General features: G+C 44.9%; 1 protein-coding gene across 4 annotated transcripts in view; it reads right to left on the bottom strand.

The window, feature by feature from the left end:
• Window positions 1–7,910, bottom strand: part of SEPTIN6 (septin 6) — an 87,505-nt gene extending 79,595 nt beyond the window's left edge. For 3 of the 4 annotated variants that reach the window (XM_030210664.1, XM_030210662.1, XM_030210666.1), the window contains exon 1: window positions 7,652–7,910. In XM_030210664.1, coding sequence (XP_030066524.1) covers window positions 7,652–7,681 — 30 coding nt within the window. In that variant the 5' untranslated portion in view covers window positions 7,682–7,910. The remainder of the gene's footprint in view (window positions 1–7,651) is intronic. The other variant, XM_030210663.1, reaches the window with a different exon arrangement.
• Between the last annotated feature and the right edge of the window lie 13,391 nt (window positions 7,911–21,301).

Raw genomic sequence — 21,301 nt, 5'->3', positions numbered from 1 at the left:
TTTTCCCTCATTGTTTTTATATTGTGAAGTGCCCTTGATAGCCTTTTGATTTGAAGGGCAGTATAGCAAATGCCCATAAATAAAATAAATTAAAAAAGCAAATAAATAAAAACGTGGCTCAAGACAGTCTTAAACGTACTGCTTATAGGTGAAACTGTGCAGAGACTCAGCACCTACTTCATAACCGCTGCCTTTACAAGCTCTTACTTTAATATCATTTCCGCCTCTTGGAACACAGAGGAAGCATCTCATGCACTGCACAGGACAGATGCCATCTCTAAATGACTAATCCAAGCCTTTACAAACCTCACTGCCTTTCAAAATGTTATTATGAAAAAGGAATTAAAAAAAACTGTAGCAGCTTCCATCTCTGCTTCATATTATGGAAAAGGGGAAGGGCTGCTTGAGTGAGGTTCCAGCAAGGGTCCTTTTAAAAGGCAGATGTCATCTATTATACACCCAGGTACTAAACATTTTCTCCACAAAGGGAAAGGGAAATGGGACTTGATATACCGCCTTTCTGTGGTATTTTGCAACTACATTCAAAGCGGTTTGTATATATACACAGGTACTTATTTTGTACCAGGGGCAACGGAGGGTTAAGTGACTTGCCCAGAGTCACAAGGAGCTGCAGTGGGAATTGAACCCAGTTCCCCAGGATCAAAGTCCGCTGCACTAACCACTAGGCTACTCCTTGTCAAACGTTTTGTGGCTGTGACTGCATGATCACACCCAAATAAAACCATAGGACAGGGCTACTCAATTCTGGTCCTCAAGGTCCACAGAAAGGCCAGATTTCAGGATATCCACAATGAATATGAATGAGAGGAGATGCAAATATTCATTGTGGATATCCTAAAAACCTGGCCTACCTGTGGACCTGAATTGAGTAGCCCTGCTGTAGGATCTCACAGAGGTGCAGAATAATGCTGTACCTGTCATGACCACAAAAGCGGGTTTTATTAACCTACTAGTATAAAAGGCCCGTTTCGGTAGGCAATGAAACGGGCGCTAGCAAGGTATTCCCCCCCCCACCCTCCGTGTATCCAGACCCCCCTCCCTCCCTTGCTTCCTTCCTTCTGAGTTCCAGACCTCCCTCCCTCCCTTGCTTCCGAGTTGCAGACCCCCTCCCTCCCTACTAGTTCAAGGCCCCCTGACGCCCGTCCGTCCCTCCCAGTTCAAGGCCCCCTCACACCCCTCCCACCGAGTTTCCAGATTCCCCCCTCCCTCCGATTTCAACACCCCCCCTCGGCGTTACTGACCCCTTGACCCCTGTGCCGTGACCCTGTCAACCCCCCCTTCCCACAGAAAATCCTCCCCCTTCGCCTGTGCTGACAGCCACATTTCTCTTTTTCTCTGCGCCGGCAATGGATGTTGTTCGGGTGGTGGATAGGTCCGTTATGCGTGAGCGATGCGATTCGACGTCATGACGATCGGGCGCTAGCAAGGTAATCCCCCAGCCTCCCTCCTTCTCTCCCTCCGACGGTGAGTTGGTGAGTGTGAGTGCTCTGCCCTCGACGTCATCATGTTGTAACGCGAGGGCGGGGCACACACTCATGAGGCAAAAGCGATCTACACAGCTACGGAAGTTCCGGCTTCATTAGAACGCTGGAGGTGTGTTTTATATAGAGAGATTTGGGGTCCCGACCCCCAGTTTGGGAAGCTCTACAGTAAACACAGCATGAAAATAATTATCCAGGAAGGAGCTGAGGAGTTCTACCCCTGGCCCAGAGAGACTCTACCTCCAGTCTAAGTTCTATTACAGTTCCATGGATTAACATTCTACAATACCCAACACTGATAAAGCAATGGCTACACAAGAACGAGACATAGACACAACATAAGCACAAATTAATGTTTGTTTGGTTCTAGATTTTCTGAACTATGGTAATTATTTGACAAGTAAATTTCTCCTACTCCTTCATGACAGAGAAGCACAAACCTGATCCTTCAGCATCAAAAACGGAGTAAATCAAGCTATGCAAGTTAACTTAATTTTCACACCAACCGCAGGCAAATTCCTTGTGGGTAACCTGAATATTCAGGCTCGTTTAGGACCCTGGAGGGTAGGGGCGATGCATCTTTGAAACAGCCTGTATAATCAGATCAAGAAGGCATTTCCTGGTTTCTTTCTCCAGTTCACCACTAACAGATAATAAATAGAAATAAAACAAAGCATAGACAAGAAAATAAGATGATACCTTTATTGGACCAACAATACACTTTTTGATTAGCTTTCAAAGGTAACCCTACTTCTTCATAAGTACCACCACGCTGGGAAAAGACCAAAGGTCCATCAAGCCCAGCACTTCGTCTCCGACAGCGGCCAATCCAGGCCCCAAGAACCTGGCAAAAAACCCAGAATTTAATAACAATCAATGGACTTTTCCTCCAGGAATCTGTCCAGACCCCCTTTAACCTCAGCAAGGCCAGCTGCCGTCACTACCTTCTCCTTCAGGTCAGAAATAAGCAAATGTTGGCAAATATTAGTGTATATATGCCTCCACCTGAAAAGAATGATCTATCTCTAGTAGAGAGACCTTCTTCTTCTACTCTAACTGCTAGTCAGGGACAGAGGAACATTTTTTTTTTTGATTGGATGGGCCAAATAAACTAATCTTCAGATCCACCTCTAAGTTGCTGATGCCGTGTGTGGGAAAAATATTAGTTGGGCCATGGTCCCAGTGGCCCCACCCCCTTAAGGTATAATAAAGCAACATTTTCCGATATAAAAGACACCAGGGTCAACACTGATCATGCTAAGATGTCAAACACTACACAAAAGTACGGGGATATGAAATTCAAAACCAAAAAGGACACCGTACCGAGACCTGGTGATCAGAATTACCCCCCCCCCCCCCACCTCCCACAGTAAGGGCGGTGGATGTGTTGGAACACCCTCCGAGAGTAGGGTGGTGGGATTAAAACAGTAGCATACTTGAAGGGCACACAGGATAAGCACAGAGGATCACTAGCCAAAAAAATAAATAAATATGTGAACAGACAACAGCGCAACTTAGCAGCATGAGTCTAAAATGTCCTACTGGAAAGGTTCAAAGCTAAGACAAGAGGGAGAGAGGAGACACGAGAGAGACGTTTAAATATCTCAAGGGCATTTATGTACAGGAAAAGAGCCTTTTTCAAATGAAGGAGAGCTCTGGAATGAGGGGGCATATGACAAAGTTAAGAGGGAATAGGATTAGGAGTAACCTAAGGAAGTATTATTTCACAGAAAGGGTGGTGGAGGCGTGGAATGGCCTCCCGGTGGAGGTTGTGGCGTCAAGGACTGTTCCAGAATTTTAAAAAAGGCATAGGATAAGCATGTGGGATCGCTTAGGCAGTGGCATACCAAGGGGAGGGGGCGGTCCGCTCCAGGTGCACGCCGTTGGGGGGTGCCGCGGCATGCGCCTGCTCTGAGTTCGCTAAACTTTGTCGCTCGTTCGCTGCAGCTCCCTCTGCCCCAGAACAGGTTACTTCCTGTTCCGGGGCCGATGGAGCTGCAGCGAAGTAAAGTTTAGCGAACTCAGAGCAGGCGCGCGCCACGGCACCCCCCCCCCCAGCAGCGTGCACCCGGGGGGGGTGGCATTTCGCCGGAGGGGAGGGGAAGGTGTCATTTAGTGGGGGGGGGGGGCGCATCGGCGCTCCGCCCCGGGTGCCATCCAGGCTAGGAACGCCACTGCGCTTAGGAAAAGGAAGAGTTAGGGGTTACAGAGGATTGGCAGACTGGATGGGTTATGTAGCCTTTAGCTGCCATGATGTTTCCATGTTTCTCTATTTCTAAGGACAACCACCAAGGTGGAGAAACAGGGCTCGCTATGGACAAAGTAGATCAGTGAGGAGGAAGTAGCGTGATCAACAAGACTCTTCCAAAAGGACCAAGGAGATGAGATGAAGAATGATAACAATACACTTTATTCTGTTTAGTAGCTGACTCCCACACATTTTAGAGCACCCAGCATTGACACTGCTCTATATTACATCGACTACATCAGTCTTTTTAAAGAGTCCTGAAGCATGCACTTTTGCTGAAACACAATGCCGTGACAAGTCAAGCTACTAATCAGAATAAAGTGTATTGTTATCATTCTTCATCTCGTCTCCTTGGTCCTCTGGAAGAGTCTTGTTGATCACGTTACTTCCTCCTCACTGACTTACTTTGTCCATAGCGAGCCCTGTTTCTCCACCTTGGTGGTTGTCCTTAGAAATAGAGAAACATGGAAACATCATGGCAGCTAAAGGCCATATGATCCATCCAGTGCTACTCCCTCCTCACTGGCCTACTGGAAAGGTTCAACAGCTAGCACGAAGGGTAAGTAAACAATATAAAATATTAGAAGTCCTGGCAGAAACACAGGCATTCCTGCAGGCCGACTGTGTCCTATAGGCTACGCTGGGGACCAAGGATGACATTTTCAGGGGAAAATAAAAATCACACCACATCGGTAGCACCAATTACTTTGTAATAAACTAAATATCACCGTTAAACATAGGAAGAGAGAGCTGTTGAATGTAAATTACGTTGAGGATTTCGTAGGTGCGCCTACCCCAATAGAGCGCAAAAGGAGTAGGGTGACAAAACACTATGATGGATAAAGACTGATACTCTATAAACCATCATTCTTCTAAGGCAGTTGGGATATATTCCTATAGTACAAATAGGAATAACTGGCCACACTGGACGAGCCAACTGGTCTTTCTGTCATCTACTATGGCGCTGCAGCTTTCAGTCTGATTATATTTTTAGAGACAAGCACGATAAGAAACAAAAAGTTTTTAAAATAACCATACATAAGAGTGAAAGATGTCTACCTTATAGGCAGGAAAGAGCAATTTTCTCTCAACATGAAAATCGCACACTGAACAGTACAACACATTTCATTTACTACCAAGTGTTTCAACACTTCACCATACATTATTCAACTGTTTGCCTCTCAATTCTGTACTTAAATCAAGCCATCTCTCTTTTGTGGTAAGGCAAAGGATCTGAATACAAACCCAAAAGGCCTTTTCCTTTCCTATGCACTGCAGAATGAGAGCTGCATCTCACTTCCCGCTGCTCCTTTTCAAGTCACCTGTGGTTTTGAAAGGCTGTTAGGCCACATGTCACACAACCTTAGCAGACATGTTTGCACTGTACCCCGTCAGCACTTCAGATCAATAACACATACAATGATCTCCTAGGATCACGCTTGAATCCAGCTTCAAATGCCATCTGTCGTCTGAGTTTGTAGGTTGCTTTATTTTATGTTGATCCAATTACAATTATTCTATAGTTAACAGGCATGAGACTAAATGAGTTTTTCATGACGACAATACTTGCCATACAAGCTAATCATCACCAGCCGTCATTCGTTCTAACTAGATGACATATTATTGATTATCATGACATTCACTTTTATTATTAGGTTTTCCTAAAGTGAGGTCAGGAATTTTTTTTTTTTAGGCTGCTGAATCTCTGCTCCTGTGAGTAAGCAGTAAATGACATAGGGACAAAGTTCGTCCCCGCCCTGTCCCCTCCCCATCCCCACAGGCCCTGTCTCCGTCCCGATGGGCTCTGTCCTCATCTGCAGAAGCCTCGAACAATTAATGATTTTATATTTAAATCTTTTTATTAAAAGTATAAAAAGGAATATGCTGTGCAACTATTGTGTATAAATTACAAATAGAAAATAATAACAGCGAGCAGCTTTAATAACCCTCCTCACCACCACCCTCTACCCTTCCAACCCCAATAGCCGATTTCTACTACCCCAAGGAATCCTAACCCACCCTGTTAAAATGTCCCAAGGGTACAAAATACAACCCATTCTGTATGCCCTAGAGGGGAAAAATAGGCCCTATGAAGCACCGTTATGATTTTTTAATCTGTGGATGAATAAGAAGTCATCAACAATCTCAGGATTCAGTCTAGCTCTCCTGTCTTCCACAGTCCTTCCTGCAATAGAAGGTGTCTTCTTAGAAGATGTGCTGGTAGCAGGATGTACAGGATCCCCCATGCAAATTTTGTTATGCATGTTTGCTAGTTTAAAAAAAAAAAAAATCAAAATATCGCTGTCTGCATCACTCAAAAATAACAGTCCAGTTCATTAACAGGCTTCAAAGTAGAACATGACACAGGGACAAAGTTTGTCCCCATCCCTGTGGGCTCCGTCCCCATCCCCGCAGTTACTGCGGGTCCCCGTGTCATTCTCTAGTAAACAGCATCTTACATCATGCATACAGTGTCTCTTTAGGTTGCCAAGGTCAGGAGCATAATGGTTTGCCACTGCCCCATCATCTTAAACAGTGAACAATTCTCCACTATATAAAAGCAGAAGAAAGTCAACTGAGTGAAAAACGGTCACCAAGGATAATTGTCACTCAGCTTCAACAGGCAATTTCACCGTAACTTCAGATCACCATTTTCCAAAGCAATACCACCGGACAACTGAAAATATTCTCAGCCAACCTACATTTCTCAGCTGTGGAGTTCTCAGAATATTAGCAACACAGAATTAGACAGGGGTTCTCCACCCACAGTCAGGTTTTCAAGATACCCACAAGGGCAATGCACGAGATACATTTGCATACAATGGAGGTACAAGAAAAGCCTGGAGTCACTCATACCAATTGCTACCCCCAGACATTACTGCACTTTATCCCTTCTACAGCTGCAGCCCAGCATGAAAGCAGAGAATCTGCAGCTCTGGTATAGTATTTCAATATTACGCCTTCTTCAAAAAGCCTGAATGAAAATTAAAGCCACTATCCACCCAGCTCTTTCTCACATCATCCTATACCTGATAGTGGTACCTACAATTCTACCACAGAGGGATGCTCGAGAATTGGAGACATAATGCAAAAAAATAAATACACTAAATGTCTGTTTTTTATATATTTCCACTATCCATGATGTATTGTAAGCCACATTGAGCCTGCAAAAAGGTGGGAAAATGTGGGATACAAATGCAATAAAAAGAAAGATGACCTGGGGCTTCTAAGCGAGGCAAATAACATCTAGTGTAAAAGGTTCAATGGGGGAAGAGAGGGAAGCATATGCTACAATATATTCACTCCCCATCTCCCATAACAATGTATTCCTATTTTATTAGGCTATCACGCCATTTGCTACAAGTTCTGCAGAATTTGGTTTTAAAATTAAACACCGTGTGTGTGTGCACATATTTTAGAGTAATTCCCCTGATTATTACAAAAAAATAACAAAAGAGAATACCCAGGGGGATTTCTGCAAATATAACGGAAACAAAATGACAAGAGCAGGTTGGGCTTGGGGGGAATGAAACACGGTATCAGATAAGAGCCGGGACGGATCGCTTGCAGGGACGGGACAGACTCTTGGTCAAGCACGACCCGTGTCAGGGTCTTCAGAAAGCCCCTCGCCCTACCCAGGAAAAGCATTCAGCACAAAGCCGCGGGCATCCACAGACCGATGCTATTTTAACAGGTTTTAATAGACGTCCTAATATGACCCTCCAAATATACCCACTTGAAAGTTAAGTTGCTACCCCCTCTCCCCCCCCCCCCAAAAAAAAGCAACGTTACCCTCCTTTCAGATAATAATCCACGATCGTAGCACCCCCCCCCCCCCTCTACGAATAGCGCCAAATTCGCACACCCCCCCCCCCCCCCCGGGAGTTGCCCCCAGACTCACCATCTGGCGCGCGATCTCCGTAGCTGCCATGCCCGCTGCTCCAGTCCGCGGCCAGTCACAGCCCAGCCAGGAAGAAGCAACAGCGAAAGCGCGCAGCCGACAAAGAGAAGCGATTCGATTCTGGGCGCTACCAAATAGAGAGGAAGGAGGGGGCGCGTGTTCCTTAAGTAGGGACTCTTTTCACCCTAAGCTATTTCTGATGGCAGCTTTGGCAGGATGACAGTCTGAGAAATCCTGAATCCTGGTTTCTATTCGTCCATTTCATTCACCCCCATAACAAAGCGACTCCTTTTAAGTGAAATGGAATAGTCCCCCAACCCCGGCAAATTGTGTAGAACTCCTCCCTCCCCAGCTCACACCCTTCATGGCCAGGCTTGGTATGGGCGGGGGACCGAGGGGTCTGCTGTCCTCCTTTCTCCCTCCCGTGGCTATTTAATATACCCAAGTCTAAGGGTATTACCAGTCTCACACCCCTTCAAATAATTAAGGACTTTTTGTTGCTTATGCAGTGCAAAGCAAGAGAACCGGGGACTGCAAACACGGCCATGCATGCTACACCGGAGTCTGAACCCAGGCCTCGGGACACACACGCTCCACCAGTCGGGTTTTTGGGATGTCCAAAATGAATTATGCTTGAAATAGATCGATCTTTTATCGCCTTTTTTAAAAAGCAAATCCACCTCGTGCGCTCAAAACCCTACTGGCTGGGTGTGCTTGAGGGTACGGTTGAAAATTCATATATTGCAGAAAAGGGGGGTGTGAACTCATTCCTTTATCCCCAAGGCACCTACAAATAAGCAAATAAATGAATGCAACTGGCTGGTGCACCTGATCCTCTTGGATAGAAATCAGGATTTGAGCAATTTTTGCAACAGGTGCGCACTGCAGCACCCCTAGCTTCAATACCTATGAATGTAATATTCAAGCTTTTGACCCGCATCAGAAAAAAAAAAAAAAAACACTTTTATTAATCGCCCTCATCTTGCTAAATGCCTCACTTAACCCCTCCCCACTTTTTCAATATTTATTAGCACAGCTTCATTGCCTTAAAATTGTATTCAACTGCAATTACAATTTTATAAAGTTGTGAACGTATTCCATTTTCCACATTCTATTGGTATTCAATATATTTGGGTTAAAGACCTGGCAAATTTGGACCCCTGTGGAACAAATGGAAAGTGGGGCTCTCCCCTAACAACTCGTGTTGGCATTGGACACCTTGAATATTGTGCTAAAAAAAAAATATAGTGGAATTAGAAAAGGTACAGAGAAGGGTGACGAAAATGATAAAGGTGATGGGACAACTTCCTTATGAGGAAAGGTGCTAGGACTCTTCAGCTTGGAGAAAAGACAGCTGAAGGGAGATATGGTAGAGGTCTATAAAATGAGTGGAGTGGAATGGGTAAACATGAATCGCTTGTTTACTCTTTCCAAAAATACTAGGACTAGGGGGCATGCAATGAAGCTAGAAAGTAGTAAATTTAAAATGAATTGGAGAAAATAATCTTCACTCAACGTGTAATTAAACTCTGGAATTCATTGCCAGAGAATGTAGTAAAAGCAGTTAGCTTAGCAGGGTTTAAAAAAGGTTTGGCTGGCTTCCTTGGCCTGGATTGGCCGCTGTCGTGGACAGGATGCTGGACTCGATGGACCCTTGGTCTTTTCCCCGTGTGGCATTACTTATGTACTTAAGTCCATAGATCATTATTAAAATGGACTTGGGGAAAATCCACTGCTTGTTTCTAGAATAAGCAGCATAAAATGTTTTGTACTGTTTTGGGATCTTGCCAGGTACTTGTGGCCTGGATTGGCCACTGTTGGAAATAGGATGCTGGGCTTGATGGACCTTCAGTCTGTCCCAGTATGGCAATACTTATATACTTATGATATATTTATGTCCAAAGAGTAAGTTGTTCTGGATGCAAATTTGGAAATACATCTAAATTATATTTCATTGTCAAACCAAGCAAGCTCTCAATTGATATAATAATTTTAAGTTTGGCACATCCTCAATTAAATGTGCAGGAATCAGATCTCAATCTGCATTGCCCTGCAGACGATTCTAGGCAACTGGAAAAATGCAAACATGTTAGATGCTACATTCAGGTGGAACATAGTATGTATGATATCAAAATCTGAATTAAAATCTGCTGGAAAAAAAAATAACCTAGTGGCCATTCTTTGGACATGGAAATCTTTGGGTACATATTTGAAACAAGATTTGTAATCATATTGACATTCTATGTATGGATATATAAAGGCTCCAGGCAACCAGTGTTTTATATCTACTCATATACTTTGATCGTCACAGAAAACCACCAGTTTATTATTGCTCTATATAGCATCTCCTTTTTTTATTAGTATTGTTTTTTTTCCATAATTGTTATTTTATAGTTCTATTCATTTGAGCATATAATGTAGTTGTCTGATGAAACATCATTTTGTACACATTTTGCTACTTACAAAAATTAATAACAAAGATTTGAACTCAAAAGCAATTACAATCCAATCATAGAAATATATAAAAATAAGCATCTACATCAGAAATAAAGCCGTTCTGCAAGATTATGTTTTTAAACAGGAGGTTTAATCCTAATTTATCAATGATTGCAACATCAATTGTGTCCCTAATTCCTCAGTACAGGGTCTTAGTCGTCACTCTAGTCTGCCCTTTTGCCGGGGAGAGGTGTCCTTTCGCCGGGGGTGGGGGTGTCGTGCTGCACCCGGGGGGGGGGGGGTGTCCTTTCGCTGGGAGGAGGTGTCGTGCTGCATCCGGGGGGGGGGCGCATCAGCGATCCGCCCCGGGTGTCAGCCACCCTAGGAACGCCACTGCATTCAACAATCTCGTAGTACTTAGCTTTGGGGCTGTAGTAGCCAGCAGAGGTGGACTATTAATATTATGTCCGGAGAGATGATCCTGTTTCAGCAAAATTTCATTACACCATCCCGTGTCACCCTTCGACAAGTGCGCCTTGTTTCGCCCAGTTGAGGACACCAAATAAAATCCATACCGGACTTCAAAACAAAAAGGCAAGCGTGATCGTGTTCGCTGATTACACTAAGATGGCCGCTCAGCTTTTTCAGTAGTACCAGTGGGATTTGAACCGGCCACCTCTGGATTACAAGTGGATTAACCACTTGGCCACAGCAATCTGTTAAGCAATACTAGGCATTGCCTAGAGCAGCAGTCAAAGCAATAGGTTCTGACAGCTACACATATTCAAAGAATAATTAGCACATACTTTAACTTGCATTTTTATAGGATGTTTGTGTGATGGCCATGATTGTTGAGTTTAATTATCAAAATCTTGTAGGGCTGTGCAGGCTAGCAGCTTGCAAGTTAATTGGAGGGGGGGGGGGGTAATTAAGCTGAAGGTTTGGGAGGATGCACTGGCTCTGCTCATAATTTTTCAGGTCCTTCTTTGAACCTCTTCTAGTTCTGCTGTATCCTTTTTTTGCAGAGCTGCCATTCAAGGAGGGAGACTTTGTTGGCCAGTCCTGGACGTCTGCCAACCTCATCCTGTTGCATTGTGAGACCTGCAACACTGATTTCAATTGATAGAATCATGGAAGTAATGCCCTGCCAATATAGGGTTCTGTACAAATGTGTTTCTTTGGGAAGAATGAACTTTCAGTACAAAGACTTTCTCAAGTTGCTGAAGGTGTGACCATTTATATTTGTATTTCAGAGTTTTTATGGTATGACACTGAACTACATGCCCCTTCTATTTCAAATTCCAAAGAGGAATTTCTGTGTAATACCTATTAATTCTTCAATTTCCATCTATTTTACCAGTTAAGTATAAAAGGACACATTTTTTTCAAATGTTAATTTATCAGTCTCCACAAATCTGGAACAATTTACCTATTGACCTTAGGTTAGGTCAGTGCAGTGCGTTTTATCTAGCGAGAAAGGTGCCGGTACTCAAATGCCAGGCCACCCTTCAGGGGTGGGGTGATCACTGAGGGACCCTCCCCACAATAGCCAGCCCCCCCCCCCTACAACCACTCACATAATCTATGATAAGGCAGAATTGGTGTGTAGAGCCTGATCTCTTTCATTAAAACTTGGAGACCAGGGGTCAAATTTAGCAGACAATGGAAAAGGTGCCGGTACTCAGTAACCCCAAGTACCCCCTCAAAAAAAGCCCTGGGTCAGAGACTAATTACTTAGGGCTCCTTTTATCAAGCAGCAGTAAAAGGGACCCCGTGGTGGCATTGACACATGGGTTTTGCCACATGCCAAGGCACCCTTTTACCCCTGCCAGTAAAAGGCTGTTTTTTGTTTTAAAGGAAGGAAATGGCCATGCGGTAAGTTAAATACTTGCCGCACGGCCATTTCTTGGGGAAGCACTGCATCCTATTTAGGAGGTAGTAAAGGCTCCTACAGTAGCCCGGTGGTAACCAGGAAGTGCACAGCTCTGCCCAATTACCCCTGGGCACATCCCCAGCACTAGAGAATACTAAAATATTTTCTAGCGCTAGAAATGATGCGGTGAAGGTCGGAATTACCACCAGGATCCCCTGGGAGCCCAGTGGTAGAACCAAATTGCCATATGGCAAGCCCGTGGTAGGCTTGCCACACTTTAGTAAAAGGATCCCTTAGGGCTCCTTTTGCAAAGCCACGATAGTGATTCTGGCGTGTAAATGCAACAAAACCTATAGGAATTGAATGAGCTTCATTGTGTTTGCTGTGCCACAATCACGAACAAAGCTTTGTAAAAGGATCCCTTAGTATTAAGGAGGAAGTTGAAAACTTTTCTATTCTCTAGATGGTAAATATAAGGCTAAAATGGCGGATTTTAATGTTGTAAATTCTTCCTAGTATTGTGCTAGTCTGTTTTATTTGTAAACCTCACAGAACCAGATAATTGGGTGATAGTGGTATATAAGTTTGTATTGCATAGTTATTTGTATTGTATCATTTTAAAAATCCATTTAGTTTAAACCATTTTGGCACTTCAAATACTGAACAATGGTTTGGAACACTTGTTGAGTTCTGAACCTCGATACATTTTAACAGGAAAATCTCTTGGCTACATCTTAGTAACCCAAGTAGAATGTTTCAAAATTCAGATTTTCACATTCCAGAAATGTTTTCTTGCTGCAGTCTTATACATTAAAGAAACAAATACAATCCTTTTCTGTCTGCACAGATCTCCTACATTCCCACCAGAGATAAGAGAATCTGACACAAAGCTTATTGAAGCCCATTGATTACAATGGAAACCTCTTGGCCAATGACCAAATATTATTGGTATCACATTGATCTGAGATCTTATGCAAGGCTAAATGCTCCAGACAGGGGGTGGGCAATCTGCACCCCAAATACAGCCCACTATTGAATTTTATGCAGTCAATTAGACCATGGCAAGAATACTCAGAAAATGTCATTAACCAGAATTGTGCTGATTTTTAAATACAGTATTTCACAAATATTTTCAGAATAGCCACTCTAGCAGTTTCCATCATTTTTAGTTACATTTTTACATATTTATTTACCACAGAAGGTCTATGGGGCTCTGTGCATTTCTGGTTCCGACATTACATAATGTTGCAGCCCATTAGGCAGTGGTGTACCAAGGGGGGGGGGGCGGTCCGCCCCGGGTGCACGCTGCTGGGGGGTGCCACGTGCCTGTCAGCTCCGCTGGTTCCCTGCTCTCTCTGCTCCGGAACAGGTTACTTCCTGTTCCGGGGCAGAGAGAGCAGGGCCAGCGGAGCTGACAGGCACACGGCTGCTCCCAGCAGCCAAGGCACCCGACTGGGGGTGTTGATGCGCCAGAAGGGGGGGTTTGATTCGCCAGGGGGGTGTTGATGTGCCAGAAGGAGGGGTTGATTCGCCGGAAATGGGGGGTTTGATTTGCCCGGGGGGGGGGGGGTTTGATGTGCCAGGGGGGTGTCGTGCTGCACCCGGGGGGGGGGGGGTGCGCAGCAGCGATCCACCCCGGGTGTCAGCTGACCTAGGATCTCCACTGCCATTAGGCAAAGTTCTGACCTCAGTGTATAAAGGTTGCCCTCCCCTGCTCTAAAATATGCCTGATTTATAGTCCTGTCACTCAGACTTGTTCCTTACAATGCCTATCTGAGTTTTGTTTTCACAATCTTTTTTCCATTGTTAAATTTCTAATATACAAATATGTGCCTTGCAGATAGTATATGATATCAGGGTTTGTGTGTATTCTAGTGTAAGGATGCTTGTTATTTTCTATTTTTACAAGAAGTTTAATTTCCTGCTTTGGGAATTATGAGGGCTAAATTGCTCTGCTCTTGAACTGCTGGTCCATTAGGAGTAACTGACTAGAACTCTGCTTTTGAGGCACTAGGTGGCAATGGTAAAGTGAAAAGTGAACAAACCAGGAAGGTTTGCATAGAGTCCAGCATTTCTCTCCCTACCCCCCTGCAAATCCAGTGTCTCTCCCTTATCTTCCCCCCCCCCCCCCCCCGGCCCGGCTCGGCTCGGCTCGGCTCGGCTCCAGGTCCTCAAAACTTGCCTCTATTGTAGACTGTGTCTGGCTGGTATCCTCTACTGGGTCCCACCCATGCACCAACAGGAAGTTGCATCAGAGGAAGTGGGATGTGATAGAGAAAAGGCCATAATGCCAGCCAAGGGCAGTTTGCACTAATCACTGACACTGCTAGTGATCAAGGCAAGTTTGGAGGACTTGGGGAGGGGGGAAGGGGGAGAAATCCTGGATTCAGGAGTGCAAGGAAGGGACAAAGAGAAAGCATCTCTCTGTCTCTCTCTCTCTCTCTCTCTCTCTCTCTCTCTCTCTCTCTCTCTCTCTCTCTTTTTCTGGGAGGAGGAGAGAGGCTTTTGTATTGCTTGTTTCAGGGGTGGGTCTGCTGGCAGACAACCTAGCTATTGAAAAACCAGCCAGGCTGGCTCAAAAGTAGCAAGTTGGCAACTGTAACTGATATATGTCCCCCCCCCCATGTCTCGCCTCCTCTCCTTTCTAACTCCACCAATATTGATGCTGTTCTGAAACTGCCACCCACCTGCATCTTTTCCCCACCCCAGAATCAGACCCTTCTCCCAACTCAACCCCCAGCTCCAGCATTTGCCAGTATCAGACCCTTTGTCTCATCTCTAGCATCTGCTAGAGTCAGCTCCCTTCTCTCATCCCCTTCATCCAATCTCCTTCTCCCCAAATCAATCCCCTTCATCAGATTCTTGCTCACTGTATCATCTGACAGTGTCAGTCTCATTGTCTCTTCTTTCCAATCAAGTATCTCTTTTCTATCTCCCTATTTCCTCCTACCTCTTGTCTAATATCTCCCTGTTTTATCCTTCTGCTCTCAACCTCAAATGATCCAACATTTTCCACTCTTCCCCCTTCATGTGGTCTAGCATCTCCACCTCTCTCCTTTCTCTGTCTAGCAATATCTCCCTCGGAACCCTTTTCCATGTCTAACATCTCTTCTGTCTTTCAAATGGCCCAGCATCTCTCCTCTTCTCCCTCTCCAGCCCCAAATCTCTCCTCTGCTCAAACCTTCCAGTTCTGGCTATTGCCATAACAGTGTCATGACCAAAAAGCAAAGCAATGCACCACGGAGCTTCTCATTCAGGCATGTTGCAAGACACTACTGGGTTCCATCCACATGGCAAGAGGATGTGTACATCAAAAGGAGTGGGACCTGGCAGTGCTTTGCAAAATGCTTGAATGAGAGGGTTTGTGGTGCATTGCTTTGCATTTTGGTCACAGCACTGTTGTGTCCACATCCATGACAGGAAGTTTTTTTTTTGTGGGGGGGGGGGGGGAACAGAGGGGGAGATGCTGCACTATGTATGAGGGGTGGAGGTGGTGGGATGGAGGCACTCCATCCTGCAGCAATTCCTACTACTACTACTTAACATTTCTAAAGCGCTACTAGGGTTACGCAGTGCTGTACAATTTAACATGGAAGGACAGTCCCTGCTCAAGGAGCTTACAATCTAGAAGACAGGTGTACAATCTAAAGACAATCTAAACAATCTAAAAGACAAGTGTAGAGTCCGTCTGATAGGGCATACTATATTTCGCGAAAGGTTAGGTGCCGAAAGCGGCATTGAAGAGGTGAGTTTTAAGCAGAGATTTGAAGATGGGTAGGGAGGGGGCTTGGCGTAGGGGTTGAGGAAGATTGTTCCAAGCATAGGGTGAGGCAAGGCAGAATGAGCGGAGCCTGGAGTTGGCAGTGGTGGAGAAGGGAACTGAAAGGAGGGATTTGTCCTGTGAGCGGAGGTTGCGGGCGGGAACATAGGGGGAGATGAGGGTAGATTCCGAACACGTTACATTGCTATTCTGAGTAAAGCCAAGCTTCAACCCCACAACCTCATAGCAGCATTAGCAGAGAGTTGAAGCCTGACAGTAATGGTCATAGCATTACCATGGGCTTAGGTGGTAGAGCATTACCCCCTCCTACTTCCAGCCTTGGAAATATGTAATATAAAAAGAAGCATCTACATACGTCAGAGATAAACCTGTTCTATAAGATCAGTTTTTAGGCAGAATATTTCATCCTCCTGCTTTGACAATGACTGTAACATCACTGTGACCTCAGTGGAGTCTGTGGCCAGGTGTTAACCCCCCCCCCCCCCCATATATAAGGTAGGACTTCTTAACCTTTTTGGTTCCTGTACCCCTTTAACTGATCAATTAAACCCTCGCAACCTCTTCCTAAACTATGTGTGGACTAGAGACTACTGACAACTACATGTCACTAAAATTTCAGCATTACATAGTTTATTCTACATATTGGGCCAAGTTCATTATCTGCTCATCACAGCAACTTTTCCTTCATTTTCATTAACAGAACACCCTAGTTGTTCAAAGCACCAGAAATACTGAGAGACTGAAATAGACCCAAGCCATTATGATAACACATGATGTTTTCCATCCTTCAGCTCTTTCTATTCCTGGGACTCTGAAGCAAAATGTTCTCATTTGCAGTTAATTATCTTGTGTGACTGAACCAGAATCATTGCCCTTCGGAGGAGGTTGAAAAGATTTGCATAACATGCACCGCTGCATCTAATGCACTGTGAGAGCAGCTAGAACACTCTTCTGTTGCTGTAAATGGAAAAAAAACAATGGCGTCTTCATATCTAGGACTTTTGCCACTACCCTGGTGTTTAAGAAATGACTAATCTATGTATCCAGAAGATCTGCCAGGCTCACTACTATTCAGAGGGGGGTTATGCACCTCTGCCTCCCTTTTCTATAATATACATTTCCCTGGGCAGTAAACTCATTGTTCAGGAAACTGAAAGCTTGCAAAGCTTCTTTAACAAAAGCTGTTAATTGTGCCATGAATTTTAAGAGCAGAAGAGGGCCCTGGGCCAGAGCAAGTGTATTATATAAACTTTCAGCGCTGCACACCCCAATTAATTTTCACACCATTAGCCCCACCCCCCACCCCACCCCACCCCACCCCACCCCACACACACAAGATGCCAATCATTTTTTTTGTTATATTTGTACTCTGCAGTTTCCCACTCATGGCAGGCTCAATGCGGCTTACATGGGGCAATGGAGGGTTAAGTGACTTGCCCAGAGTCACAAGGAGCTGCCTGTGCCTGAAGTGGGAATCAAACTCAGTTCCTCAGGACCAGAGTCCACCACCCTAACCACTAGGCCACTCCTCCACTGTTGCTACTATTTGAGATTCTACATGGAATGTTGCTATTCCACTAGAAGTCGGCCCTTGCAGATCACCAATGTGGCCACGCAGGCTTCTGCTTCTGTGAGTCTGACATCCTGCACGTACATGCAGGACGTCAGACTCACAGAAACAGAAGCCTGCGCAGCCTTCTACATGGAATGTTACTAGTGGAATAGCAACATTCCATGTAGAATCTCCAATAGTATCTATTTTATTTTTGTTACATTTGTACCCTGCGCTTTCCCACTCATGGCAGGCTCAATGCAGCTTACATGGGGCAATGGAGGGTTAAGTGACTTGCCCAGACTCACAAGGAGCTGCCTGTGCCTGAAGTGGGAATCGAACTCAGTTCCTCAGTTCCCCAGCACCAGAGTCCACCACCCTAACCACTAGGCCACTCCTCCACTCAACAATCATTAGCACCCCTCCCAGAAAAAGCCAGTAAAAAGACAAAAATTTAGTACCATACTTTTAGGCATTAAACTTTGTTTTCTATATACATATATATTCATCCATCCTTATAATAGGTTTGATTTTATAACAGGGCATTCCTATGCCTTAACAGGTATCAGGTGAGTTCCCACCCACCAATTTCCCCTAAGGCAATTCCCACCTAGGACAATTCCTACTTAAGGGGGGGGTGTGTGGTAGCTGTGTTAGTCCACTCTTAAGGTTATCAATAGAAATCAAACAAAATAAAACATGGAAAAGAAAATAAGATGATACCTTTTTTATTGGACATAACTTAATACATTTCTTGATTAGCTTTACTACTTAAGGGGGACAATTCCCACCAAGGACTCCCCCCCCCCCCACCACCCCACCCCACCCCACCCCACCCCACCCCAGCCTTTTTTTTTGTTTAACCTACTGTAGCTTCTTTCTTGTATCGGGTCCCATAAGTCCTGGTGGTGCTTTTTTTTAATGGTGTCTGAAATAAGGAGGTTAGAGCAGCATACAGATATACACAGAGGATGTGTAATAATGGAATAACTTTTCATAGAGTAGTAATTTGTTATAAATTGTAATCAGTGTGTCATTTTGAGGGGCTGAAATAGGTTGAAACCTAGTTTGGAGGGGTGTGGGAAATGGTAAATGGGCCTTGAGATACTGCCTTTCTGTGGTATTTTGCAACTACATTCAAAGCGGTTTACATATATTCAGGTACTTCTTTTGTACCAGGGGCAATGGAGGGTTAAGTGACTTGCCCAGAGTCATGAGGAGCTGCACTGGGAATTGAACCCAGTTCCCCAGGACCAAAGTCCACTGCACTAACCACTAGGCTACTCCTCCCCCCCAAATGAACTGTAGTTTGTATTTATCTATTTATGTATGTACTTATTTATGACATTTGGATCCCGGATTAAATGTGGATTAGGTGGAAACCTAGTTTGGGGAGGGTGTGGGGGGGCATTGCCTCCCCCCACACACACATGGACTGCATGTCTGGAAGGAGAAAGGAATATGTAAAAGATAATGTTTTGTGGGGGGGGGGGTGAGGGGTACTGCCCCCCCCCCCAATGATCTGGAAGAGAAAAGGGAGGGAGATTATTTGCTTTATGTGTTTTGTATTTTGGGGGTTATGGGTGGGAATTGTCCTCCCTGGTGTGGTGGAAATTGTCCAGATGGGAATTGGTGGATGAGAACTATCCAGGTGGGAAGTGACTTAGAACCACCTTAAATCACAGCAGATTTCAGCCTTGCATATCAGGGAATGTCATATATTTTAGAGAGCAGAGGCAGAGACCTTTTTATGCAAATAAATGTGAACATTGTATTTGTGACAAACAATAAAACAACAAACTACTACATAAGTACATAAGTATTGCCATACTGGGACAGACCAAAGGTCCATCAAGCCCAGCATCTTGTTTCCAACAGTGGCTGATCCAGGTCACAAGTACCTGGCAGAAAAACAAAGAATAGCAACATTCCATGTAGAACCCCAAAAAGTAGCAAGATTCTAGAATTCTAAAGAATAACAACATTCCATGCAGAATTTCAAAGTGTAGCAACATTCCATGTAGAACCCCAGAGAGTAGCAAGATTCCATTCAGAATCCCCAGTACATAACTACATAAGTATTGCCATACTGGGACAGACCAAAGGTCCATCAAGCCCAGCATCTTGTTTCCAACAGTGGCCAATCCAGGTCACAAATACCTGGCAAGATCCCCAAAAAGTACAAAACATTTTATACTGCTTATCCCAGAAATAGTGGATTTTTCCCCATTTAATAATGGTCTATGGACTTTTCCTTTAGGAAGCCGTCTAAACATTTTAAAACTCCGCTAAGCTAACCGCCTTTACCACATTCTCTGGCAATGAATTCCAGAGTTTAATTACACGTTGAGTGAAGAAACATTTTCTCTGATTCGTTTTAAATTTACTACATTGTAGCTTCATTGCATGCCCCCTAGTCCTAGTATTTTTGGAAAGTGTAAACAGACGCTTCATGTCAACCCATTCAACTCCACTCATTATTTTATAGACCTCTATCATATCTCCCCTCAGCCACCTTTTCTCCAAGCTGAAGAGCCCTAGCCGCTTTAGCCTTTCCTCATAGGGAAGTTGTCCAGTCCCCTTTATCATTTTCGTCGCTCTTCTCTACTCCATATAAAATTTAAAAAAACAAACAATCAAACCTTTAAATTAGCAGTTTATGTACTTGGTACAATGTAACTGCTGTTCTGTTCAACTCCATTGATTCTGAGTAATGCTCAGCCTTTTTTTCCCTTTCTTCACTTGACTTGGACACTTATGATGATACTATAAACTACAGAAAAGTGGATTTGGGACAGGAATTATATAGCCTGTTTTGAGGGCGACATTTAAGTGAAGGAAAGGACCCACCTTTCTGGTGAGGTCAGCTTGGCGGAATTCTGGCTAAGCAGCGAAGCTGGGGGAGGGAAAACAGGGGCAAGGTGGAGGCAGTTTCAGACGGCTTGGCTTGCCATTGGGAGATTTGAAGGTAAGCCAGGCGGGGGGCCAATCTGGTTGGTGGGCAAGTCCAGGCATCCCTGGATGAGGAGGAACATTCAGCAGTGGCGTTCCTAGGGGGGCTGACACCCGGGGCAGATCGCCAATGCGCCCCGCCCCCTGGGTGCAGCGCCCCCCCAGGAACAGCGCAATGCCCACCCCCGGCGAAAGAACCCCCGATCCCTCAGTGAAGGAACCCCCCCGGGTGCACGCCGGAAGTAACCTGTTCCGGGGCAGAGGGAGCATGAAAACGAAGAGCCGACAGGCGCGCGGCACCCCCCCAGCGGCGTGCACCCGGGGCGGACTGCCCCCACCGCCCCCCCCTTGGTACGCCACTGACATTCAGCAAAGTTATTTAAAGGAATGCCTCTGGAATGGATTGCAGGGCTTTTCCTGCTCCTCAGAGGTGACTTTCCCACCTTTCCTCCCCCAGCTGGGAGATTGGAGGAGTGATCAAAATTGGTATGGGGTCTTTGTCACAGAGGTAACCTTAGCTACAGAGTCTCAGGCTCATAGGGGATGAGCTGGAATTTAATTTATAGGTCAGGTGACTGGTTTATTTCAGACATGGAGGTCCATGCCAGGACCATAGGCCCTTGCTGGCTGAGGTGGGGCTAGGTTAAGTTCACACCATTTTGCTAAGGGGATGAGCGTTTTTTTTTTTTTTTGGGGGGGGGGGTGCAAATGTTTATTCTTGGACGTTGTTGATATAGCTTGGGGGGGTTAAATTATGATGCAATTCTGGTTTACATTTCAATGTTGTCAGTAATGGGAATAGGACTTGATATACCGCCTTTCTGTGTTTTTTGCAACTACATTCAAAGTGGGTTACATAGCATATGCAGGTATTTATTTGTACCTGGGGCAATGGACTTTGAAGTGACTTGCCCAGAGTCGCAAAGAGCTGCAGTGAGAATTGAACCCAGTTCCCCAGGATCAAAGTCCGCTGCAGCCTTTGTTACTCCTCATCATTTGATATGAAAAGGTTATGTATGGTTAAAAGGGGGGTTAAAGGGAAGGTGGGTTCCCCAT

This window comes from Microcaecilia unicolor, chromosome 7 (assembly GCF_901765095.1).
Source record: "Microcaecilia unicolor chromosome 7, aMicUni1.1, whole genome shotgun sequence".
NCBI lineage: Eukaryota > Metazoa > Chordata > Amphibia > Gymnophiona > Siphonopidae > Microcaecilia > Microcaecilia unicolor.
This window is presented reverse-complemented; position numbering and strand designations above follow the sequence as displayed.